Raw genomic sequence first — 27,348 nt, 5'->3', positions numbered from 1 at the left:
ACATACAGCAACTAGAAGGATGTGCAACTAAGACATAATAACTATCTACTGGGGCTTTGGGGGAAAAAAAAGGAGGAGGATTGGCAACAGATATTAGCTCAGAGCCGGTCTTCCTCAGCAGAAAGAGGAGGATTAGCATGGATGTTAGCTCAGGGTTGATCTTCCTCACAAAAAAAAACCAAAAAAACAAATAAGATCTGTGTAATGGGCAGTTAAGGGAGAACAAAAAGAAAGAAATAACTGGGCTGGTGTTTCTCTGATAAGAAGATGTTTTTAGGTAAGTGTTCATCAGTGGCAAAATGCCAGCCACACTTTTTATTCAGCTTGAGCCATGAATATTAGAGTTAGTATCTGTGGCCACTGCTTTTTGAAATACATCATGGTGCTCTAGCAATTTAGAACAGGTATCTCCTATATTGAAACCTATTCCCAGGAGCAGATGGCTTCACTAGCAAATTCTATCGAACATTTAAAGAAGAATTAATGCCAATCCTTCTCAAACTCTTCCAAAAAACTGAAGAAGAGGGAACACTTCCAAACTCATTTCATGAGGCCAGCATTACCCTGATACCAAAGCCAGATAAGAACACCTCAATAAAAGAAAACTATAGACCAATATCCCTAATGAATACAGAGGCAAAAATTCTCAACAAAATATTAGCAAACCAAATTCAACAATACATTAAAAGGATTATGCACCACAACCAAGTGGGATTTATCCCTGGGATGCCAGGGAGGTTCAACATACGCAAATCAATAAACATGATACACTACGTTAACAGAATGAAAGATAAAAATCATATGATCACCTCAATAGATGCAGAAAAAGCATTTGACAAAATATGACATCCTTTCATTATAAAAACCCTCAACAAATTGGGTATAGAAGGAACATATCTCAACATAATAAAGGCCACATATGACAAGCCCAAAACTAACATTACACTCAACAGTGAAAAATTGAAAGCTTCTCCTCTAAAACCAGAAACAAGACATGGATGCCCACTCTCACCACTTTTATTCAACACAGTACTGGAAGTTCTAGCTAGAGCAATCAGGTAAGACAAAGAAATAAAAGGCACCCAAATCGGAAAGGAAGAAGCAAAAATTGTCATTATTTGCAGATGATATGATCTAATATACAGAAAACCCTCAAGACTCAACCAAAAAACTGTTAGAACTAATCAACAAATTCAGTAAAGTTGCAGGATATAAAATCAACATACAGAAATCAATTATGTTTCTATACACTAAAAACGACACATCTGAAAAAGAAATAAAGAAAACTATCCCATTCACAATAGCATCAAAAACAATAAAATACTTAGGAATAAATTTAACCAAGGAAATGAAAGGTCTGTACAATGAAAACTACATTTAATTTTTAATGAAACTGAAGAAAAAAACACAAACAAATGGAAAGACCTTTGTCATGGATCAGAAGATTAATATTGTTAAAATGTCCATTATACCCAAAGCCATCTACTGATTCAACACAATCCCTATCAAAATTTCAATAGTATTTTTCACAGAAATAAAAAAAAAAATCTAAAATTTGTATGGAACCACAAAAGACCCCAAATAGCCAAAGCAATCATGAGAAAGAAGAACTAAGCCAAAGGCATCACATTTCCAGATTTCAAACTATACTACAAAGCTATAGTAATTAAAACAGTATAGTACTGGCATAAAAACAGACACACAGATCAATGGAACAGAATAGAAGGCCCAGAAATACACTCTTGCATTTACAATCAACTAATATTTGTCAAGGGATCCAAGAACACTCAACGGGGAAAGGACAGTCTCTTCAACAAGTGGTGTTGAGAAAACTGAACCACCGCAAACAGAAAAACAAAATTGGACCCCTATCTTACACCACTCACAAAAATGAACTTGAAATGGATTAAAGAGACTTATTCATAAGACCTGGTACCATAAAACTCCCGAAGAAAACAGAGGAAAGAGGCTCCTAGACACTGGTCTTGGCAATGATTTTTTGGATATGATACCAAAACGCACAAGCAACAAAACGAAAAGTCAACAAGTGGGACTACATCAAACTAAAAAGCTTCTGCACAGCAAAAGAAACAATCAAAAAATGAAAAGGCAACCTACCAAATGGCAGAAAATATTTGCAAACCATAAATCAGATAACCAGTTAATATCCAAAACATATAAAGAACTCATACAACTCAATAACAACAACAAAAAATCTGATTAAAAAACGGGCAAAGGAACAAAATAGACATTTTTCCAAAGAAGACATCCAAATGGCCAACAAGTACATGAAAAGATGCTCAACATTACTAACCACCAGAGAAATGCAAATCAAAACCACAATGAGCTATCACCTCACACCTGTTAAAATGCCTATCATCAAGAAGATAAGAGATAAGTATCGGCAAGGATGTAGAAAAAAGGGAACCCTTGTGCACTGTTGGTGGAAATGTAAACTGGTTCAGCCACTACAGAAAACATTATGGAGGTTCCTCAAAAAATTAAAAATAGAACTACCATATGATCCAGCAATTCCACTCCTGGGTATATAACCAAAGGAAATGAAAACAGGGCATCAAAGAGATACATGCACTCCCACATTCACTGCAGCATTATTCACAATAGCCAAGATACGAAAATAACCTGAGTGTCCATCAACAGATGAATGGATAAAGATGATGTGGTACATATATACAATGGAATATTATTCAGCCATGAGAAAGAAGGAAAGCCTGCCATTTGCAAAAACATGGATGGACCTTGAGGGCATTGCGCTAAGTGAGATAAGTCAGACAGAGAAAGACAAATACTGTATGATATCACTTACATATAGAAACTAAAAAAGCCAAACTCGTAAAAACAGAGTAGAATGGTGGTTACTGGGGGATGGGGGAATTGGGGAGATGTTGTTTAACATACAAACTTGCAACCAGTAAAGAGATAAGTCCTGGAAATGCACAGCATAGTGATTTTACACAACAATACTGTATTAAAAACTGCAAAGTTGCTAAGAGACTAGATCATAATTGTTCCTATCACAAAAAAGAAATGATAATCACATGACTTGATAGAGGTGTTAACTAATGCTATGGTGGTAATCATATTGCAATATATAAATATATCAAAGCAACACGTTGTACACCTTAAACTTACACAATGTTATTTGTCAATTATATCTAAATAAAAATAAAGTTATTTTCAGCTTTTAGCTTTAAACTAGAAGTATATTTCTGAGTTAATGACTTTCAGAAAAAACAGGGTATTTTATTTTATATATATTCACAAAATTGTCAAGTTCTGATAGATTAAAATGCCATTATTTCTTTTTTCAGTATTCACTTTGGAACTTCCATGGTGACAATCCTACGACTCTTGAAACATTACCTTTTGAGGGGTAATGGTTACCTTAATCCAAAACACCTGACGGTGGTTACATCTGAGGAAAGCACTACATTGTTGTAGACCTTAGAAAAGAATCATCGGGGCCGGCCCCGTGGCTTAGCAGTTAAGCGCACGCGCTCCGCTGCTGGCGGCCCGGGTTCAGATCCCGGGCGCGCACTGACGCACCGCTTCTCCGGCCATGCTGAGGCCGTGTCCCACATACAGCAACTAGAAGGATATGCAACTATGACGTACAACTATCTACTGGAGGGCTTTGCGGGGAAAAAAAAGGAGGAGCATTGGCAATGGATGTTAGCTCAGAGCTGGTCTTCCTCAGCAAAAAGAGGATTAGCACGGATGTTAGCTGAGGGCTGATCTTCCTCACACACACACAAAAAGAAAAGAATCATCGTCTAGTGTTTTTATAATGACAATCATAAAATTATCTGTTGAGTGGAAAAAACCCTGAAGGAATACATTAACCACTTTCACAGTTCTTTAAATGCTTTTAGGAAATTTTAAGAGATCAACAAGTTAAACACATGATCACAGCTACTGACCAAAGGGAAATAGATTTTCTATGATGCAACACTCTGGCCACAATACCACCTCACAATCAAAGGGACTGAAAGCCAGAAAGACCTACACTTAGACCCTGGTCAAGCCTATCTTACAGGTCAGGGTCTCTCAGGCCTCAGTGTCCTCACTTGTGGAATTAATGGAGCTATTCATTCAGTGTTGGCTGAATGCCTACTATGTGCCAAACCCTGTGTTAGCGATGGAAGTTCATTGTTGTTTTGAATAAATAAAATCATGGTCCTTGCCCTTGCAAAGCTCCTAATCTTGTGAAGAGACAAAGAAATGCAATATGATAACTGCTATGAACAAACTGTTATGCCTGGGCAAATTGAAAAAGCCTACAGAGAGGAAATACAGCTGGGCTACCACTTGAAGAATGAATATGAGCTGCTTAGATGGGGATTATGAGTATTCCTTGAAGAAAGAACAGACTGTAAAGACAAGAAGACAGGAAAGAACAAGAAGAGGGAGGTTTAATGTAGATGGTGCATAGGCTGGGCATCAGGGAGATAAACTTAGAGCCTTATATGCCACACTAGGGAATCTGACCTTTAACCTTGGAGGAACGGTAAGGTTCCTTCTACACTAAGACTCTGGAAAACTGGCTGTAGGCTCAACCAGATGAATCCAATTTGTCCATCATTTCATCTAAAGTTGTTAGAGTCTTTTAAAGCTCTAAAACTTGGATGGAAAAAGCCATCCAAGTTTTGATGCTGATATTATGAAATCTAAAAGAACTCGCTTAACCGATAAATCTTAGGACTACCAGATTTCTATTGTTATGATTACAGTAGTAAAACATTCTAAAAGCAAGATACATGACAAGTGATTTACTTCTGTTCCTTATCAAATGAATCTACAGCTGTGAAAATTATAAACAGATACTAAATTTACATGCCCATAAAAATACTTTTTTATACTTTGTTCAAATAAAGCTTCACTCTTTTCACTCTGAATATCAATTAATTATAGAAGTACCTAAAGAAAACATCAAGTTCCATCTACCTGTGTTCTGCAGGTACAGGGGGCGGCCAAACAGCAGGATCTCTAAATGGTTCATCTTGAGAGGACACAGGGAAATCTGGGGGCTTGTCGATTTTAAAACTTTCCAAAGTGCTGACAATACTTTTAACTTGTTCATATTCTTCCAGTAATTCCTGCCGAACCTTAAAAAAATAACGGTTATGTTACTTAAACTGTTTAAAGTTTATATAAATTGCAAATAATAAATTGCTATCGAATGCAAGTTTTCTTTTTTTTTTTTTTTAAGATTTTATTTATTTATTTTTCCCCCAAAGCCCCAGTAGATAGTTGTCTGTCATAGCTGCACATCCTTCTAGTTGCTGCACGTGGGACGCGGCCTCAGCATGGCCGGAGAAGCGGTGCGTTGGTGCGATCCCGGGATCCGAACCCGGGCCGCCAGCAGCGGAGGGCGAGCACTTAACCGCCAAGCCACGGGGCCGGCCCGCAAGTTTTCTTAATGTCGTTCAAAGTATGCAAAATGAGTCATGAAAACATATCCAAAAAACAAAGAACTAATTAAAGTAATATAGATATGAGGGTTAGAATCGGTTTAAAAAAAGACATAATTACATACCCTTTTTGTAGGAGAAGTAGTTATATATCTTTCACAAGGGAACTCTATTTCTACCAAAGAATGTGATAACCATTAATACCATTTAAAACAAGCCACTAAGTCACTAACAAGTTGATCATTCCCAGAAATCTATAATGCTATGCTAAATCCTTTTACTATATCTGTAAATACCTTCCAAAAAATTACCAGCCAAATCTTCACCAGCATTTTCTATCCCCAGTATCAGTAAATATGAAATGCTTGTCATGAGTATCCAAAAGCCTAAAGTGGTATAATACTTCAGTTCATTCCATATAAGTCCATTCCACATATTCATACCACAGGAGTGGGTATGAACTACCCACTTCCAATTTTTATTTAAATTCTCCTTCAGCTAAAATCTGAATTCTTTTGGCCTTGTTTAAATTCTTTTGAGTCCTGGGTAAAGTTTATTTTGAGCTCAAAGGTAAGATTTCTCCTATATTTAAAAAACTTCACTGAGCACCTACCATGTGGAAATTCTTGTTTACCCAAACTAATTTTCAAAGGCAAACAGATAATAGATTGAAAATTACACTTATAAATTCATTTTAACAATTCTAATTTTTTTTAACCAGAAAGCACACTTTACTGTAAAGCAGAGCATAAGAAACTTTCCCTTAACTTTATCTTGATAAACACATAGAAAAGAACATACAAAAGAGTTGCAAAACCAAAGAAAAATCTAGGTAAAATTCAACTGCTAATATATGCAATTTATATGCTATACTTGGAGAAATGAAACTTAGAACTTAGTGGAAAGAAACATAGTCGAACTATCTGAATAGAAATGGTCACTAACACAATTAACAACATGTCAAAAATATTTCCATGCTAGATTAATAAACAACTCTTGCCTGTGGCTAGTATGTAGAATAGAAGAATACAACTAAAAATTTCAACTTGAGTCAGATCAAGTATATTGTTCTCACTCAACATAACTTGGTAACACTTAAGTAGGAAAGTAAGCCCAATTTACCCTGAAAACTTAGTAAAACATCAATTTCTGACTAATGAAGAAATTAGAAGAAACACTTGAAAGGCATTAGTACATAAAATGGAAACTTCAAAGAAACGCTTCACTTTGTACTTTTAATTTTAAGAGGATTTTAAGTTTTAAGTGGGGAAATATTTTTATTAACTATACTATTATATAATCTAGTGGTATAGTCAAGAGACAGCAAATATATGTGTTTTTTTATTAGATTACTGACTTCTTTGTATGTAAAGAGTCTTTCAAAAGAAGAGGAAACTTTCTTAAAAGGAAAACGGTCAAATACACATAAAAATTACGAAATGGGTCAAAATATACGTAAAAATGACAGGGGAAGGGGAGAGTAGAAATATCTTATTTCAAAAATTTGTAATCACATACAATCAGGCAACTGATCATGAAAATAAAAAAAAGAGTAGATTCAATTAGAATTAAATATCTTTGAAATATGTCTCTTGAAATATATTATTGAAAATATATAAAATATTAACTGGGCAAGACAAAATTATTCAGAGGTCATTTTAAATATATTTCAGTAATCAGACAATTAAGAATTATTTACAAAATCTCAAACTAATTTTCCAACTCCAATCTTTCAACTATAATAGCCTACTGCTCTCATTCACTGAATAATGTGATCTTACCTGCTGCCATTTGCCTTTGACAGCCGGGTCTCTGACTGTCTGGCAATGTCTCTGAATCTGCTGTATCACTCCCTGATAATATACCATCGACGAGTCATAATTTCCAAGAAGTGCATATTCTCTTCCTTTCTTTGCATTGTCACAAATCTCGGCCAAATTCATCTTCTTTCAGAGACCTAAACATAAAATATAATGACTTGTTACTAAATTTTCAGCACTGACTTTAAAACATTTTTTATTATTCTTTAAAATATCTGCTCAAAACTACTTTGGAAGTCAGAATGGTTCTCTCATTCTTTGGGGTTATCTGAATGCATCTTATAATACTGAACAAAGTTTCTAATTTTAGAAGTACAAAGGAGATCACAAAAGAACACCCAAGGAGATAATAAGGAGAGAAATTACACAGCTCTGAACTATTGATTGAGGTTACAGGTACATAAATTGGACACTAGTTTTCCTTGCTCATTTATAATTACACAAGCTGCAATAATAGTAATGATGAACTTGCTTTATTTTATGCAATTTATTCTTGACAATGAAGAAATAAATATATGAATAACACATTATGTTCCACTGACGTCAACTAAAACTGCAGAAATTAGTTCTAAAACTTTTTGGCCCCAAGAACAAAAAGTCATACTTAAGGAACACATTTTAAAGGAACAGCCTATAGTTGTCTGTGCATCATTTATATACGTTTAATTGTCCCATACAATTTAAATCTAAGCAAATACCTCTGAATTAAACTACTTGAGCCCTTTTTGCTCCTCAATTTCTAATGTTCCATGATCCTGTTATTCTCCATGACTTTTTGTCTGTGTAAATAACTATCATTAATCTTTTCCCTTCTACAAGGTACTAGGAAGGTATCTGAACCTCTGGCTTCCACCAAAGCCCCCCAGCCCAGTAATTCTGGCTTTCTTCCAGGCTTCCCAAAAGTCTCCCAGAGTCATCCAAGACTTCTATGCAAAGATACTTTCCACCCAAGACTACAAGGAGGAGGAAGTCCAGAGATACAGAAGAATGACATCCTGGGAAGGAGCTCAAATTGCCTCACTCATTTCCTGCAACAATAAACCAATGAATACACTTAGTAGAGAAAATCAAAGTATTTCTCCATGCCTTCCTGAGGGAATTAAATTTTGGTGTGGGTAGCCTGACTCTTCCTCTCTGCCTCTTATCTATTCTTAAGGGGCTCAAAAACTCTTCCTCAAAATTAACCACATCTAGTTCTAGGCATTTCAACCAACTCCAGTATATTCTTGAAAATAAAGCTGTTTCCTTTACATATTTTGGCACATTATTTGCCCCTTGCCCCAGCATAGGTTCCTTGAAGGCAGCCTCTATGTTACTTGAGAGTCACACTGCAACAAATAGTACACTACTTTTACACAGTAAGAAATTTCAACATTCAGTAGGTCTATCCACAGATTATAAGAAGACCATTGAAAGCCTCTTCTTCAAATTAGAACATGAACACAAAGAAATAAGGTCTTATTACAATGAATACGCTGCAATTAATAAATCCAATTAATAAAAGCATCAGTTCTGCTAATACATGCAGGTACACAACTATCCAGAACAAAAATGTCTTGATGTGAAGCAGGTTTTCTGTAAAGTGCCAGACAGGAAATATTTTAGGCTTTGAAGGCCAACAGACAAAACTGAGGATATTATATAAGTCCTTATATAACGAGACAAAAATTTCCACAATTTTTATTGATGAAATTCAAAATAGTATAGTAATAATAGTTGAGTACAACTTTCTGTAAAAACAGGTCTACTAATGAGAATGGAACTCTTTTGTGGGGGATAACATTTCACTTAGTGTTCTCTATCATCAAAACCAATTGCAAATGTTCATATGTTAATGCTGCTTTTTAATAAGATTTTACGTAGTTCATGTTTGAAAATGTAATTTTACCCAGATACTGTAACATATTGATACCAAATCTCAAGCATATGATTTCAGTTCAGCATATTCATTGTTTGGAGGGCATTTAAAGAGTTTATTCTGGGGCCGGCCCCGTGGCTTTGCGGTTAAGTACTCGTGCTCCGCTACTGGGGGCCCGGGTTTGGATCCCGGGTGCGCACTGACGCACCGCTTCTCCGGCCATGCTGAGGCCGTGTCCCACATACAGCAACTAGAAGGATGTGAAACTATGACATTCAACTATCTACTGGGGCTTTGGGGGAAAAAAAAGGAAGAGGATTGGCAATAGATGTTAGCTCAGAGCTGGTCTTCCTCAGCAAAAAGAGGAGGATTAGCACGGATGTTAGCTCAGGGCTGATCTTCTTCACAAAAAAAAAAAAAAAGAAAGAAAAAGAGTTTATTCTTCTCTTGATATTTGTCTCTGAGCATGTTACTAAACTGCAGGTTAATCACTTCCAATTGAAAGCTAGGTGGAAGTGCCTCAACTGCACAGTGAAATGGATTTTCTAACATGGACATTTCCTTTGCACTTGCATCAAAGTCTGAAAGATGCTACTGAAACTGTAGTCTGAGCTCAGAAAATATATCTATTGCAAATCGGGGTGGGAATGGAGATCTCACTTCTTTGCGCTAACTTTTGACAGCATGGAAACCTACATATAACAGCTTGATATTACTTGTAACTCAAACATTAGTTGGCATCAAAATAACTTAGGGGCCGGCCCAGTGGTGTAGTGGTTAAGTTCGTGTGCTCCACTTGGTGGCCCAGGGTTCACAGGTTCGGATCCTGGGTGCAGACCTACACACCACTCACCTAGCCATACTGTGGCAGTGTCCCATATACAAAGTAAAGGAAGACTGGCACAGATGTTAGCTCAGGGACCATCTTCCTTACAAAAAAAAAAAAAGTTAAAATAACTTTTAGTTTTGCATATAAGCACTGTCTTCTCTTATAATTTTATGTTGAATTCATTAAGAAACATTATCAAGACTGCAGCAAAAACTGACTTCCAAAGCCACTCAGCGTTCAATAACAGTGGTTGAGAGCAGTTCCTCTCATTCATAAAAATTTCAAATCAGCCCTAAGCTCAAAAGACTGGAATATAACTTTACCACTACTAGGCCACTGAACTGCTGTGTGGTAGGGCAGTTCAGCTTCTATTTCTGACAAAAATTCACAAACTGACGTGTAATGACAAGGTCCACAAGAGCAACATTCTTGAGTCTTGAGATACTACTAGTTCCATATCTCAGGACAGATTCAAATTTCTCTGTAAAATACCTGCTGATAAATAAAACAGTGAATAACCATAGACTTTAACCAACTTACATTTTCACAGCTTTGTAAATTTGTTCACCTAAGCCTTTTTCTGTTCTACACATATTTTTACCATCAGTTGTAACACATCTTAGCAGATTCCACTTCAGGTTATAAAGAATTAGTGTTTTCTCAACTTTTTGTAAATATTCTTGTCTGTAGTTATTCCATGAACACTTTTCATTAAAACTAATTCTCAGTAACCTCAAACTCAGCATTGACTTCTCAATTAACAATTGAGCTGTATTAGTAACATCTGTCCATTCATCACGAGCCCAGGAAAACCATTCAAAATCATTTGCCTTTTTAATTGATTACTGATGTCCTCAACTCTTCCATCAACTGTTCTTGCCAAAAGGCTAATAGTCTTAAACAAGTTTATCTTCTCCAGACACATTTCTTTGGCTGCTACCATCAAAAAAGATTTAGTAGTTACCATAGGTAAATGACTTCCTTGTTTGGTTAACAAATAAGACACTCATAAACTTACTCTGAGTGCAGCCTGATTTTCATTTTTTAATTTTGTGAGGAAATTCTACTGTGATAAGACATTCCTTTTTACGTTTTCTAATTTTTCTGACCATTGTTTTCCTGTGAATTGAGAATACTACGATGAGTGATTAGTCTGGTAATGTCAGTATATACTGTATTTCTTTAGCACAGCTATAGTGTCACTGCATAATAATCACAATGCTTTGTCACCTAATTCGATAACCCACACTCCATCATGCTTTAAAAGTACAATACGTCAAGTCCATTTTTCTTATCTTTTCTTGTTTTGATATGATCGGTATATGCTGATAATAAATAAATAAAGTAAAATCTCACAGTACAGTGATATGCATGGCACTTGAAACATTGTGATTCGAGTCCACCAACCAGCAGTGCAAAGCAATGAGAATGCCACAAAGTCTGTTGCAACTACTCAACTCTGCCCTTCTAGCACAAAAACAGCCACAGACAATACGTAAACAAATGGGTGAGGTTGTGTTTCAATAAGACTTTATTTATGGACACCAATATCTGAATTTCATTTAATTTCCAGATATCACAAAATAGTGTTCTTCTGACTTTTTTAACCACTAAGAAAATGCAAAAACCATTCTTAGTTCACAGGCCATTCAAAAACAAGTGGCAGGCTGGCTTTGGCTCCCAGATTGTAGTTTGCTGACTCCTTCTTTCAGCTTCTAGCTTAAGACTCTAGGAAAATAAAAGCAAATTAAACTCAAAAGAAGTAGAAGGAAGAACATAATAAGAGCACAAATCAATAAAACAGAAACAGAAAAACAAAAGAAAATTTTAATGTAGCCTAAAGCTGGTTCTTTGGAAAGATCATCAAAATAGACAAACCTCTAGTAATACTGACCAGGAAAGGGAGAGAGAAAACACAAATTTCCAAAATCAGAAATGAAGGAGGGCCTATCACTACAAACTTTAGAGATATTAAAAGGCAAAAGAGGGCTTAATGAAATGGACAAATTCTATGAAGGTCACAACACACCAAAGCTTACTCAAGAAGAAATAAAGTTATTAATCTGAATAGTCCTATATCAATCAACGAAATTCAATTTGTAATTTAAAATCTCCCTCCTTACACACAAAAAAACTGCAGATCCAAATGGCTTCAGTGGAATTCTCCAAAGCATTTAAGAGAAAAATAAAACCAATTTTAAACAAAGAAAAAAGAAGAGTCGGAAGAACTTCCAACTCATATTTTAAAGCCAGCGTTACTCTGATACCAAAACCAGACATTATAAAAAAGGAAATTTACATACCAATATCCCTCAGGAACACAGACACAAAAATCTTTAAATTTTAGCTAATCAAATCCAGTAATATATAAAAAGGATAACGCATTATGATAAAGTGGGGTTTATACCAAAAATTCAAGGCGGTTTGTATTAAAAAAATCAATCAAAGGGGCCAGCCCAGTGGCGCAGCGGTTAAGTTCTCGAGTTCCGCTTCGGCAGCCCAAGGTTCACCGGTTCAGATCCTGGGCATGGATCTACTCACCGCTCATCAAGCCGTGCTGAGGCAGTGTCCCACACAGAAGAACTAGAAGGACCTACAACTACTATACACAACTATGTACTGGGGGCTTTGGGGAGAAAAAAAGAAGAAAAGAGGAAGATTGGCAACAGATGTTAGCTCAGGGCCAATCTTTCTCAAAAAAAAAAAAAAACAATCAATATGATTTCAAGAAACTAGAAATGAAACAGATGATCATCTCAATAGATGCAGAAAAAGCATCTGACAAAATTCAACACCAATCACAATAAAAACTCTTAGCAACTAAGAATAGAAGAGAATTGCCTCAACCTAGTAAAAAGTATCTATGAAATACCTACAGCTAATATTATATTTATTGCGAAAGACTGAATGTTCTCTCCCAAGATCAAGAAAGAACAAGGCCAGTATATTTGCTCACACCCCTTCTATTCAACATTAGAACTAGAGGTTCTAACCAGTGCAATAAGCCAAGAGAAAAATAAAAGGCATACAGATTGGAAAAGAAGTAAAATTGCTTTTATTCACATACACCATGATTGTTAATGGAAAAAATCCTACAGAATCTACTATAGTTACTAAAACTAATGAGTGAGTTTTGTAAGGTTGTAGGATACAAAGTCAATATACAGAAATCAATTGTATTTCTACATACTAACAATAAATAACTGAAAACTAAAATCAAAACAATGAAATCATTCAAAAATATTAAATACAGATAAATTTAACAAAATATGTGCAAGATCTAAACACTGAAAACTACCAAAAACTGCTAAGAGAAATTAAAGATGATCTAAATTAATGGACATAATATACACGTGTGTGCACGCACACTTATGAATTTGAAACACTCAATACAGGTAAGACGTCAATTCTCTTGAAAGTGATCCATAGAGTTAATGTGATCCCAATCAAAATCTCAGCATCCTTTCCTGTAAAAATTGACAAGCTGATTCTAACATTTATATGGAAATACAAAGGACCTAACAGCCAAAACAATTTCAAAAAAGAGTCAAGTAGACAACTTATACTATCTGTAGTAAATCTTGGATTTACTATAAAGTTACAGGAATCAAGACAGTGTGGGATTGGCATAAAGATGGACACACAGACCAATGGAACAAATTAGAGAGTCCAGAAATAGATCCATACATACATGGCCAACTAATTTTCAACAAAGCTGTCAAGGTAAGTCAACAAGGACAATTTTTTTCAAAAAAGGGTGCTGAAACAAGCGGATATCCATATGCAAAAAAAAAAAAAGAAAAACTGAACCTCAACTCTTACCTCACATCATATACAAAAATTAACTCAAAATGAATTATTGACCTAAACGTAAAGCACTATAAAAATTCTAGAAGACAACCCAACTCAAGGCTTTTTTTTTTTTTTTACACCAGTACCACAAGCCCAAGTCCCACAGAGCAACGCACAATGGGCCGGTGACATCTGCACATGCTGTAGGCTACATTACAGGAGAGGAACCCTAAGTTTAGGAAACCTCAATCTATTATACTGAACAGTACGTATGCCTACTCTTTGTTCCAAAGGAAGATACTCTCTCTTTCTTCTATGGCTCTATGCAAGCCTAACCTTTGCTCTAGAGGAAGACACTATTATCTACCTTCCAGGGCTGTTCAACTTGGTATCTCCTTTCATCCTGGAGAGCCCCTTTGCCTCTTTTACGTTGAATCCTTTTTTGTCTATCACGTCTTTCTCTTTCTGGGATTACTCCTTTACCTTATGAAGCATATTTTCCATAGATGGGAGGTAAAGTTTTTGAGACTGGACACGTCTGAAAATGCCTTTATTCGACCCTCACATTTCAGTGATAGTTTGGCTGGATATTGAATCCTACTTTGGAAATAATTTTCCTTTAGAATTTTGAAGGCATTGCTCTATTACCTTCTAGGTTTCAATATTAAGAAGATTGAAGTCATCAAAATTCCTGATCCTTTATATATCACCTTTTTTCCCCCATTCTGCAAGCTTGTAGGATCTTCTCTTTGACACAAGCTTTATAACACTGTTGATGATGTGCTTTGAAATGGGTCTATTTGGCACTCTTTCAATCTAGAAATTAATGTCTTTCAATTTTAGGAAAATTTCTGAATCATTTCAGTGATGATTTCTTTCCATTTTTTCTGTTCTCTCTTTCTGGAACACCTTTTATTCAGATATTGGACTTACTAGATTGGTCCTCTAATCTTCTTATCTTTTCTCTCCTATTTTCCATCTCTTTGTCCTTTGCTCTACTTTCTTGGAGATTTTCTCAACTTTATATTCTAAACCTTCTCTAGAGTATTTTTCCCTTTTGTATTTTATTATTGCAGTAATAACATATATAGAGTACACAAGTCTTAAGTGTACAGCTCAGTGAATTTTAACATTGGGCACACCCAGGTAACATCCACATCAAGATACTGAACATTTCCAGCACCCTAAAAGGAGCCTTCACGTCTCCTCAATTACTACTTCTCCCCAAGGGCAATTATTATTCTGACTCCTCTTACCATCAATGAGTTCTGCCTGTCGTGGGTTTTTTTGTGTGCATGTGAGGAGGACTAGCCCTGAGCTAACATCTGATGCCAATCCTCTCCTTTTTTCCTTGAGGAAGATTGGCCCTGAGCTAACATCCGTGCCCATCCTCCTCCACTTTATGTGGGACGCCACCACAGCATGGCTTGACAAGCAGTGCGTCCGTACGCGCCTGGGATCTGAACCGCGAACCCTGGGCTGCTGAAGCAGAGCACGCGCAACTTAACCACTTGTGCCACCGGGCCGGCCCCTCTGCCTGTTTTTTTTTAATGAGCTTTATTGAGCTGTTAAAATTTTTATACAATGAAATTTACTAATTTTAAGTGTACAATTTGATTTATTTTGAAAAATGTATACAATTGCATATCTACCACAATCAACATATAGAATATCTCCACTCCAGAAAATTCCTTCTTGCCACTTTGTAGTCAGTCCCCACTCCCTACCATGTATTATTCTGTGCATTAATCACCATGGTTTTGTCTTTTCTAGAATGTGACATAAACAGACTCATGCGGTATGTATTCTGGTGTTTGACTTCTTTCATTTAGAATAATGCTTTTGAGATTCAACCATGTCGTTTCATGTATCAGCAATTCAATGCTTCTTATTGCTGAGCAGTATTTCAGTAGTATACTAAAATTTGTTTATTAATTCACCAGTTCTCCATAAAGCACTTCGCAGAAACAAACACAAAAATACAGGACATATCCTTGACCCAATCCTCACAGTATTTCCACTGAGGTTACATCTAAAATTTCAAGATACAAAAAATACAATCTACCAAGAGAGTCAAATGACACAAAATATAGCAGAATTAATGCTATTATCTAAAGCACTTGAAAATCTATTCGTTACTATAAAATAAGTATATTTAAAAACATAGGGACATTTACAAAATGAATAGGTAGATATAAAAAAGAATCAAAAAGAACCACTAGCATTAAAAAATATAGTCTGAACCTACGAACCCCAGGCCGCTGAAGCGGAGCATGCAAACTTAACCACTACACCACGGGGCCGGCTCCAAGAATCCTTAAATTTAAAGATACATATTGATTTACAAATAAAAAAGATATGATATCTGGGTTCAGCTTTAAAATAATCCAGTTAAGGGGCAGGGGTTAGAGACGAAACAAAACTGGTTGTGTTCATTTTTCAAACTAGGTGATGGCTACACAGGGGCTCATTATTCTATTTTCTTTTGTATATGTATTATCATGGAAAAATTTGAACATTTTTTTCAAGTAGACTATGCTCAGATTTCTCTTCTTCATTTTTGCAAAGTTTAGAAATGATTTGTAGCCACTAAATCCACTGGACACTTTTCAACCTTTACCTTACTTGTCCTGTCTGAGGCACGTGATACTCTGGACCACTCCTGCTTCTTACTTTCCTCTCCTTTGTCGTTTGTCATTCATGCTCTTGCAGGTTCTTCTCCTTCCCCTCTGCCTCCTAACCTCTCAGGCTCATTTGTGGGCTCTTTTCCTATTTCCTCTCAAACACGCGCCCCCAAACACACACACACCCTAAATGCTGCTGCTTCCCAAGAGTTCCATATTCAAACTTCTTCCTTTTTCATTTCTACACATTCCTCCTATGTGAGCTGGTCCATTCTCTCTTATAACTTCAACTACTTACCTACATGCAAACCTCCACCTCCAGTCCTGAACTCTCTCCTGAACTCCCAATGCATCCTTACCTGAATAACCCACAGAAACCGTGAACAAATCCTCAAAACTGAACTGATTTATCTTTATCTTTCACCCCCCCCAAAAAAACCTGCTCCTGCTCATCTCAATCAATGGTTTCACTATCCTGTGAGTGATCCTAGCCAGAAAACTAGGAATCACTTGTCTTAGGGTTCTAAATCTTTCTAGCCCCCAACATTCAAACTCTTATTAAGTCATATCAATTATACCTCTGAAATATTTTTACAAGACATCTCTTTCTGTAACTCCAACTGCTTAGTTCAGACTCTTCATTTCTCTACCTGACATTTTTTTTTTTAAACTGGTTTCCCTATCACCACTCTAATCTCTCCTCTCCTAGGTCCATTCTCCACACTGGAGCTGGAGTTATCTTTCTAAAATACAAACCCAATAACGCCAATACTCCACCTGAAATTCTTCAGTGGTAGCCCCACGTTGAAGAAAAATTCCAAACTCTTTAAAGTACTCTTCAAGTACTTTAAGATCTGGCCTCTCCCACTACACTGCAAGTAGGATTCAGTCATCAAAATGACCTATGGTTCCCCACGTACAAAACACCCAAATCTATCCTTTGCTTCTGCTGTGCCATTTGCCCAGAATGCCTTTCCTCATCTTCTCTCCAGTGAAAGCTTACTCAGCTTTCTTAGCACAAGTCAAATGTCACATCATACTGGAGACTTCCCCTGATCTCCTTAGACAGTCAGAATCTTTTTACCAAAGGGTACAGAGAACGGCATCAGTGGTTGAGATCATGACTTGGATGAATTAGACCCACTTGGTTGAAATCTCAGGTTCACACCTTATCAGCTATGACTTTGGGAAAGGTCTCTAAGTCTGTTTCCTCACCCCGAAACAACAGTAGCTACTTGACAGATTGTGAGGATCAAACAAGAGGCTGCATGCAAAATACACCGCACAGTGCCTCAAACAGAGTAAGTATTCAATAAATGTTACTGTTATTTATTCCCACCCTGGGGTCCTACAGTAACTTGCACCTACCTCTATCACACTATTGTGATGACCTGATTGTTGGCCCATGCAGAACTCAGACTACCTTCTGTCAGCTCTTTATTCCCACCACCTGGCATAATGCCTGGCTCGTAATAGGTTCTTAACAAATCTTGAATGAATAAATATTTCAAATCCTTATACTACATAACATAAGGCCTCAATTTTTTTTCTAATGGTCTTACTAAAGCTGCTTTCCATTTCCTGTACAAAATTGCTACTTTAAGTAAAATTTACAGAGGCCAGATTCATTTTAACTCAGAAAAAAGGAATTTTATAGGGCCTTACATGGTTTTCTTGTTTAAAAACACACACACACACACACAAAGTAAGCCCACAATACTATCAACTATTTTCCAACATACAGAAAATACCAAATTTCTAGAATGGTTATCTACCTATTAAAAAAACTGTATAGGGCAGTCAAGGCAGGTTTTCTAAATCTGTGTCAGCTTCCTTACCACCAGGGCCTGAGCCAACTATAGGAACTAAGCTGTTTTCCAGAGCATTAAAAAAATAAAATTAGATCATAGCATTTTTCCATTCTGAAAACATGCTCCTTAGAAATTCTTAAAAACATTGGAATAGTCAAAGAAAATAATTATTACTACCCACTGCTGGGGGGGAAAAAAAGACAAGTGTGCTTTCAAAATTACTAGTAATTCAAAATTTAAGTAATCTTCAAAGTAGAATCAAAGTATGTGTAGGCAGTGTTCAAGCTGGTAGGTGGGGGCGGGAGGTACTCATTTTGCAATCTGGATCCTCAATAAATAAAATGCAAAAATGCAAAACGGTAAAAATACCAGATACTACTATATAATAGCATGGTATCTTTTATCTATTTCTACACTTAACCTTTAAACATTAATACCCTTTAGTAATTATTAATTAATGGGTTTAATATGCACACACCTCTGAACTACTTCAGAATAAACATGATTAAATACCTAGAAATAAACGTATCCGGGAAAGGAGAAATGCCTGTTAAAATATAGTTTCTCGGGTCTCACATCAAATGTGTGACATACGTACGGTTCTGCACCCAGAGGCAGCAACCTGGGAGGGTCAGAAGTGCCAAAGGCCCGAGGCCCTGCAGCTTGGGCGGCTGCTCATCCCTGAGACAACGCGGGGCGGGCCCAGCCGGGGTGGGGCTGAGGGCTGTAGCCCAGACGGGCCAAACGGCAGGGCGGGAAGCCCAACTCTCACCTCCACTTCCCTTTCCCAGCTCACACAGCCCAGTTCCGCGACCACCCAAGAAGCCCCTCACCACAAACAGAGATTTTTCTCTCCTGGTCGGCTCAAAGTTTATCGGTCTTTCCCAGCTGTCGGGGCCGCCGGGCTTTGTAGTTCGCCCATCCAGGCCACCCCGCCAAGGCCGCGAGCCCGATGAGCCCCTGAACTACAATCCCCATAATGCCCCGCGAGCCCCGCCCTTCCACTGCTCTCCCCCGACCCGCGCTGTGCTCTGCCCTGGCGCGGGAGACGAGGTGGGGCTGTCAACTGGGGCATCCCACCACCTGCTCTCTTTCTCGCGCCGGCCTCCCTCGGATTCTTTACCTAGGTGCTGCAGATCGGCTGACCGCAGGTGATGCGGTCCGGGGCGGGGCGGGGCGGGGGGGGGCACAGGCCCCCGCCACCGCGGAGTCCGTTAATTCGCGACGTGCGTGAAGAGGCGGCGGCGGCGGCGTACGGTTGCCATGGCAGCCGTGGGCCGCGCGGTGGGGGGAGCGCGGGTGCTGCGGCTCGCGGGAGGAGCCTGGGAACGGCGCCCCGGTGCGGGGGAAGGGGAGCGCGAGGGTGTGTCTGGGAGAGGAGCGAGACGGTGACATTGAGGAGGACCGTAACTAATTGAGTTCTGGTTCTGCCTGCCGTGGCGGCGTCCAATCCCCGTGGCAGGACGCGTGTCCTGTCCTCTCGGCGGAGCGCGCTGATCCTGCTCTATTCTGAGAGGATGCCTGTGGCGTCAGAGAAGGAGCGCCAGGTCGTCTGATCCTGCCCTTCCTCCGCCGCCTATCCGGACTTCCCCCCTGGCTCTGCCGGATGGCACGTTTGGAACCTAAGCCACCTCTTTCGGGGCTTCTCGCCAATAAAATCGTATTTGCAGTGTTTCACCCCTCCTTTCTGCCATTTTCGGAGAAGTGGGACAGAAACGAATCGTTTAGTAAAATGTAATGCATATGGTCTTGAGATTTGAGAACTTGTAAGTGGCATTGATTTCAATTGAATTTTGATCCATCATACTTCCTAGGTAATCGTTTGTGGATCTCCATGACCCGACTCATAGATGCAGTATGGTATAAACTGAGGTTAAGAGCACGGGCTTCTAACTCACTTCTTAGTTCACGTCCTGCCGCTACACTTGGTAGCTGATAACCAGGGGCAGCTTCCCCTCTCTGATGCTCAACGTTTTAATCTGCAAAATGGAGATAATATCTATCTATCTCACGGTGCTTGTGGAAAATAAAATAGTGATACTGATGAAGCGTTATAAAACAAAGCCTTCCATTGTGATAAGAGAAGAGTGGTGGCCTGGAGGTGAGGGTGGGGTTTCACTGAAGAGGGCATTTTCTGTAGTCATGGAAAATCTCTGTATCTTGATTAGGGTTTGGGTTACAGAGTATATGCATTTGTCAAAACTCAGGAAATGGTACACTTAAGATTTGTACATTTCACTGTATGTAAATTTGCCTCAAAAAAGAACCATAGACTCTAATACGGACCATAGAGACAGTCTAGGCCCAATCTCCAGATTTTGCAAATGAGGAAAATGAGGCCTAGAGATTTAAGTAAATGGTGGCAGGGGGCGGTGGCTGACCATGTTGTTTTCTAGTGATAAATGTCTCTTGAGAAATTATGATTGAAAATAGCAAGGTACTGTGTATGTCATCCAGTTCTCAGTCGGGGTTACCTTGTACACAGAAATTTTGTTGAAATTGACTCAAGTCCCCTTTCCACCTCCTGTGGAAAGGCCAGTATTCTCTCCAAGATTGCACATTCCCTGGGGGCTTACATTCTCAGGGTCATTTCTGGCTCTGAGCTCTTGCTGTCTCTGAACACTTAGATTTCCTCACATCTCACCTCCTATGACTCTTTTCTCTCTACTCCTGCTGACATAATGTGGACGTCAAGCCCTTTTCTTTGGTTGGTTGTATAGCAGACTCTTCTGGAGTTTTGGAGCAGCTGAGGGATTTTAAATGAAGGATGCAAATAACCTAAAATTAGAATTCCCTGCTCTTGAAAGTCCTTCGGTATCCCCACAGCATTGGTATTCTCTGACCCCCGCATCTCTTTCAGCATAAACTACAACTTCCCTCTATCCACCATCTCTCTGGTCCCCTCTCTCCCCTCCTCTTTTCTTTCTTGTATGGTACTTTTGGTTATCTTTGTCTCCTACGCAATACCCTCAGGGCTCCCTTCCATTCCTAAACTGTTTATCAAAGTACTTTCCTACACAAAGTACCTTCTTCAAGAGGAACTCTAGTGCCAGCTATTAAAATAATAATTCTTCACTCCAGTATATATCTGCATATTCTATGTGGTTCAGCCCACAGTATAGTTAATAAATATTATGCAGCTTATGCACATGACCTGTCCAGGCTACCTACATAGTGGGTTCAATTATGAAAACTATTTAGTATAAATGAGGAAGCAGTTGGCAATAGCTGGAATCTGATGTCCAAGAAAGAAAAAAAAACAAAGTCTACATGATCATAGCTTATATTGTGCCGAAGAAATGACAACATTCAAGCAATAAAATCCAGAACAAAATCTGAATAGTAAGCAGTAATGACATCCTTATAAGCAATAATGGCATCCTTATAGAAGCAACACCTGGACCTGTCACCTCTAGCAATTTGGTCACAACTCTGCATATATAATGAGCATATAAATAGATTCTCTTTTACTCCTGGAGAAGATGATACTGATCTGCTATCAGCTGAACACATGTTTTTGTAGTAAGGAATGATCGGTTCACCTGATCCATCTATCCCTCATCTAGTTTCCTTGTTACCAGTCACTTGCATTTGCAAAGCAGCTGGCCAGGGTTGTAGTGCAGTTTACAGCCATGAAGAAGTCTCCAAATACAAAGTCCCGATGCATAACCCTCCTTGTTTTGTGAAGTCAGGATCCCATAGCATCAGCTGAGCAGGACGAGCCACTTGAGGAGAAGGGATGACAGCAGTGAAAGGAAACAGCTGCTCTGCAGTAAGCTAAAGGAGAGCAGTCACGCGAAGGAAGACCGTGAGCCACTGAAGCACAGCCTTGAAAAACCTAGCATGACTATGGACAGCTGGGAAACTATGAGGACTGACGATAAACTTTAGTTTATTGTTTTCACTAGATGCTTCAGACCAGTTCAAGTGATGGTTAAACACACTGTGCAAATCTAAAAGACGAAGCTGAAAGTAATGACAAATTAATCTACACCGATAGACAATATGGTCAAGAGCCACTGTCCTGTTAGAGAGACCTGGTGCATCTGGTTCAAAGCCAGAGGCTTTTCCTCAGTTGTCAGTCTTCTTGGCCTCTGTAGCATTGGACTTTTCTGGCCACCATTCTTAGTGGTCCATGACCTTGGTTCTCAATGGTATGGTTCACAATGAAGCATACTTCATTGTGTTATTCACCAGCACCTCTACCTGCTCCTTAAATGTGGCAAGAGTTCCCAACATTCAGTCGATACACCCTCTCCATTTCCAAGGTTTCATGTCTCAGCTCTGGGTGCTCAGATTTCCCTCGCTAGTTCTGATCCCCAGGTTCTAGTACCGTCCCGAGCATGCCGCGTGCTCCCTTACCTGCTCTATTGCTCCTAATGTTCTCTTCCCCTGGAATGCCATCCCCCTGCCCTAAATTCCACCTATTCTGCAAAAAGTAATTCATGAGGGCTTTTCATGAAGCCTTTCCGGATCATTTCTGCTCACTGTCATATCACCCTGCTCTGTACTCACAATATCTCCTGCTTGTATCACCCACTTGACAACTAACCATACTGCCTAGTGGCAACTTGTGTATTGTTTACTCATTGGCTTTTGTCTTTTCTCCTCACTAGATTTCAGACTCCTGTGATGTATATTTCTGGGTATTCCCAAAAATATCTTTATAATACCTTTCATATAATAATGATACTATATTTTTGATTGGTGGCTCCTTAACTTTTCTCCTTGGGAAAATCTTCTCTGTGGTGGCTCTCCTGCTTCTAGTACTAAACAGGACATTTGCAGCCTCTTAATATAAATATCCCTGGAACCTATGAAAAAGTGTGGGTCCCCATATGTATTTAGTGGCTGGGTGCCTTGGGAGGCAATTCCTTTAAGTCACTTTTGATATGGAGCGAGTTCAGGAGGTGAGTGGTTCTGAATTCCAGTGCTGAAAAGTCACCACTACAGTTGAAGATGTCTTAGAACAGAGTCTAGTAGGTCATGAAATCGATTTGATGGGTCCCATCCAGCTTTTTTTTTTTTTTTTTTTGCTAAGGAAGATTTGCCCTAAGCTAACATCTGCTGCCAGTCTTCCTCTTTTTGTGTGTGAGCCACCACCATAGCATGGCCACTGACAGATGAGTGGTGTAGGTCTGCACCTGGGAACCGAACGTGGGCCGCTGAACTAGAGTGCACCGAACTTAACCACTCGGCCACCGGGGCTGGCCCCCATCCAGCTTTTTAATATTTAAAATGTGACAGTTTAAGGTAGATTAGGGTAAGGTAAACCAGAATAGAAGCAATAGAAAATTAAATGCAGAGTGCACGCTCATAGTGACACTATGGGAAAGTGTGGTGTGGCAGTTACTGAGCTTTCGGCTTCAGACCTACCCTCCATCTACTGCTTCCGGGGGGTGGAGCTGGGACTGTGCAAACGTGTTTCTCCTTTGTCATCTGGCTCCGAGGTGCACTAGAGGAAGAGCACAGGCTGGAAGAGGGGGAAGGGACTTACTCACAGGGTTGCTTCCTGTTGGCTTACTCTGCCTGTCAGCATCACCCCAGCAATGGGCTTTTCGCCTGATAGTGGTATTTCCTGTCTCCAGCTTCTTCCTGCACTTCCAGAACCAGCGTCCTCATGCCTCTTCTCCATCCACCTCAGACTTACTAGCGTCAGCCAGGCAGCGCCCTCTTCAGAATCTGGTCCTGCTCCGTGGTGCCTCTCCTCTAAGCTGCTGGGTTCTGATAAGCCCAAACCTCTCTACGTACTTTGATGTCCAGCCCCTGTGGTGGTAGCTGCTTCTTGTGTTATTACTCATGTGTTCCTCTATGCTCCTATTTAATTTTTTCCATCCTCCAACATCTCTTTAATCAATTCCCTGTGCTAAATTCTTTCTGTTGAAATACTCTCCTTTCTTTTTTCCTGACTAGTGGACCCTGAAAAATATGGATTGTGAAGTAAAACGTATTTCCTACTGTGAGTGTCAGTCCAAAAGGTTTAAGAAACACCATCTTAGAGGAGTGGGAGAGTTCTTAAATAAACAGATGTACTGCGTGACACGGGGCCAGTCCTAACATGCAGAGGTGCTCTGCATTTCATTCGAAGAGCAAAGACCCAATTCCAGTATAGTGGCTGTTACTGTTGGACCCCAGGCCTAGCCTGCCTGTAGGATCACTGCTGAGGAACCTACAGTGTTCTACCAGAGTTTGACCAGAACCCCAAGCTTCATCTGGAATCTGACCTCTCTCAGACATGTAGAAACTCAGCTTTTTAACTTGCTACCCTCCTACCTCTTATTAGCAAGTCGGGGGAAGCAAAAAGTTAATGATGAAAAAAGCCAGGAAGTTGTACCAGAGACCTCACAAAATTAAGTGGATCTTGGTGAGTGCAAGAGAAGGATTAAAAAGATAGATTTTCAGGGTGGCACTTTTGTCTCTCTGATTCTGCCCTTTCTCACAGGTAGTATGAGGAGATAATAGACAAGAGAAGGGAATGAAGAACCTTATACCTATGTTTCTGCCTCATCCAGACAAAGTGAGGCTTTTACTGTATTTTATTCATGAACTTGCTGTACTTCTGCTTCAGTGCTCTCAGTAGAAGTGAGACAGTCTTTAAAGACCAGAACTGTTAAGCCAGCCTCACTTAATCACGTATTCCTAATGAAAAGAACTGCTCCACGTTTTAGGAATTCAAAATATTCCTTATGTATGCCAAAATAAACACAAAAACCTCTTGGCAGTAGCCTATGGGGATTCTCCTTGCTTATAATTTTGTATTTCTTGCTTATAATTTTGTAAATATAATTTTGTATTTGTATTATGCTAATTTAGAAACATGAACAGAAAAGCGGGGACTCAAGGCTGTTAAGTGGATTTGTAACACTCTGGAGTGTTGTGGGTACGTAACTCAATGAATGAATATATTGCCCTCTGTGATAGCTGCAGTAATAGTATTTTCATTGAGCACTGCAGTAAGTCATCGTGTATACTCTGCAAGATGCTAATACATTAGCAACACGTCTTTCACCTAACTGTTTTAGGAGCTTACATTTAGTGGAGGAATACGTAACCAAATGTGAATTACTCGGGCAAATGTTGGCAAGAGTTACTTCATTTGTGACATGCAGAATATCTTCTAGTGAATTGAAAAGCATGTCACCTTCTGATTAAGCCACTGAAGCCTGTTACAATGTAGGTGGCATGTCACAGAGGAAAAGCAGCTTGTGATCAGATTTTCTATTTGTAGAACGCAGTGTTGTGCCAAGCAGCCCCAACCACAAAACATTTCAAGTCTGAATGGAAAAAAGAGCAGGACAGCTGGGATCCCATTTCCGCTTCTAAGAAGATACAAGCCAATCTCAACGGCCCCTCACATTCCTGGAATCTTTTTTTTTCTCTCTATTTTTCTGTGTCCTGTTCTACTTCAGCTATAGAGAATTGAGAGTGGTGGGTGGAGGGGCTAAATTCCATTTCCTTCCTTGCCTCTTGTTTTTCTGCTCCTTTTTAGTTCTTCTTTGTGATTTATGTGCATAAATGATAGAAAATCATAAATTCTGGCTGTATGAATCATTCCTAAATGGTTAACTATTCAAGCAAACTGTTCCTCATCCCATTCTCCTTGATATTCTCTCCTTATATTCGCCAGGCTGCTTCACTGCTTTCTCAAATCTCACCTCAAATTTCCCGTTTCCAAAAGACTTGCACTGACAGCTGTAATAAAGAATTCCAACAGCCCTTGTTCAACCTCATCTCTGGCCCTTTTCCCCACCTCACCGCTTACCTGTTCCCACTATCTGAAAGTGAAGTTACAGTGGTGAAATAAAGTAAGGATGGTAATTACGTAAGTTTTGTAATGTTTCTTCCTTCCTGCTCTGTGCCAGGATCTATGCCTTCATGACAGATAAGGATTTCAGGTGTTTTTTTTAACATTTAAAACGTACATGAAAATTCTAGAGAGTTGTATAACAGACAAACAAACAAACAAAACACCTGGTACCCACCACATCCTGATTTTGATGTTATTTTTCAGATGCATGTTTTTTTACTATTACTATATATCTCTATATTGTAAGCATTATATAATATTGCTTTATATGTTTTCAAGCTTTATAGAAATGTTATTATACTGTGCTTTCTTGAGATTGCCTTTTTCTAGTCAATGTTGTGTTTCTGAGGTTTATCCGTGTTTATAAACATAAAGTTAGTTCATACATTTTAATTGCTGTAACTATATAATACAATTTATTCATTTCTTATTGATGGATATTTAGTTTCTTTCCAATCTTCATGTCTTAGAGCATTCGAGCTGCTATAACAAAAATACCAATAGACTGGGTGGCTTATAAACAACAGAAATTTATTTCTCACATTTCTGGAGCCTGGGAAGTTCGAAATCAAGGTGCCAGCAGATTCAGTGTCTGGTGAGGGCCTGCTTCCTAGTTCAGAGACAACCATCTTCTCACTGCGTACTCACATGGCAGAAGGGGAGGGGGGCCTCTCTGGGGTCTCTTTTATAAGGGCACTAATCTCATTCATGAGGGTTCCACCCTCATGACGTAATCACCTCCCAAAGGCCTCAATCACCTCCCAAAGGCCTCACGTCCAAATACCATTACATTGGAGGTTAGGATTTCAACATATTAATTTGAGGGGGACACAAATGTTCAGTCTGTATCATTCCACTCTTGGCCCCTAAAAATTCATGTCCTTTTCACATGTTATCAACCCAAAAGTCTAGAGTTCAAAATCTCCTCTAAATCCAATATGGGTGAGACTCAAGGTAGGATTCATCCTGAGGCAAATTCCTCTCTAGCTGTGAGCCTGTGAAACCAAACATGCCATGCGCTTCCAAAATACAAAATGGTGGGGAGGCACAGGACAGACATTCGCACTCCGAAAGGGAGGAATAGGAAAGAAAAAAGGAGTGACAGATCCCGAGCAAGTCCAAAATCCACTGAGGCAAATTGCCTTAGACCTTAAGGCTGGAGAATCATCCTCTTTGGCTTGATATTCTGCCTTCAGGCCCGTGGGGACAGGGTCCTTCCTCCCAGACACACTGGGGTGCTGGTCCTGCCCTCCCAGCTTTGCTGGGCTAGAGTTGGCCCCCGTGGCTGTACTGGGTTCTGGTCTTACCCCCATGGCTCCACTGGGCATTGCCCCAGGCCCTCTGCCTGGGCACCACTCCTCGGCTCCGTGGAACA

General features: G+C 39.2%; 1 protein-coding gene across 1 annotated transcript in view; it reads right to left on the bottom strand.

Annotated features, from left to right (window-relative positions):
- KATNAL1 (katanin catalytic subunit A1 like 1) overlaps window positions 1-7,387 on the bottom strand; it is a 67,849-nt gene extending 60,462 nt beyond the window's left edge. The window contains exons 1-2 of the mRNA XM_014791253.2: window positions 7,214-7,387; window positions 4,966-5,126 (exon numbers count right to left, since the gene is read on the bottom strand). Of these exons, the coding sequence (XP_014646739.1) occupies window positions 4,966-5,126; window positions 7,214-7,375 (323 nt within the window). The 5' untranslated portion in view covers window positions 7,376-7,387. The remainder of the gene's footprint in view (window positions 1-4,965; window positions 5,127-7,213) is intronic.
- Between the last annotated feature and the right edge of the window lie 19,961 nt (window positions 7,388-27,348).

Source organism: Ceratotherium simum, chromosome 10 (genome assembly GCF_057802395.1).
Source record: "Ceratotherium simum simum isolate JZ-2026a chromosome 10, ASM5780239v1, whole genome shotgun sequence".
Taxonomy (NCBI): domain Eukaryota; kingdom Metazoa; phylum Chordata; class Mammalia; order Perissodactyla; family Rhinocerotidae; genus Ceratotherium; species Ceratotherium simum.
Note: the sequence above shows the minus strand (reverse complement) of the source record. Positions and strands in the feature narration are given on the sequence as shown.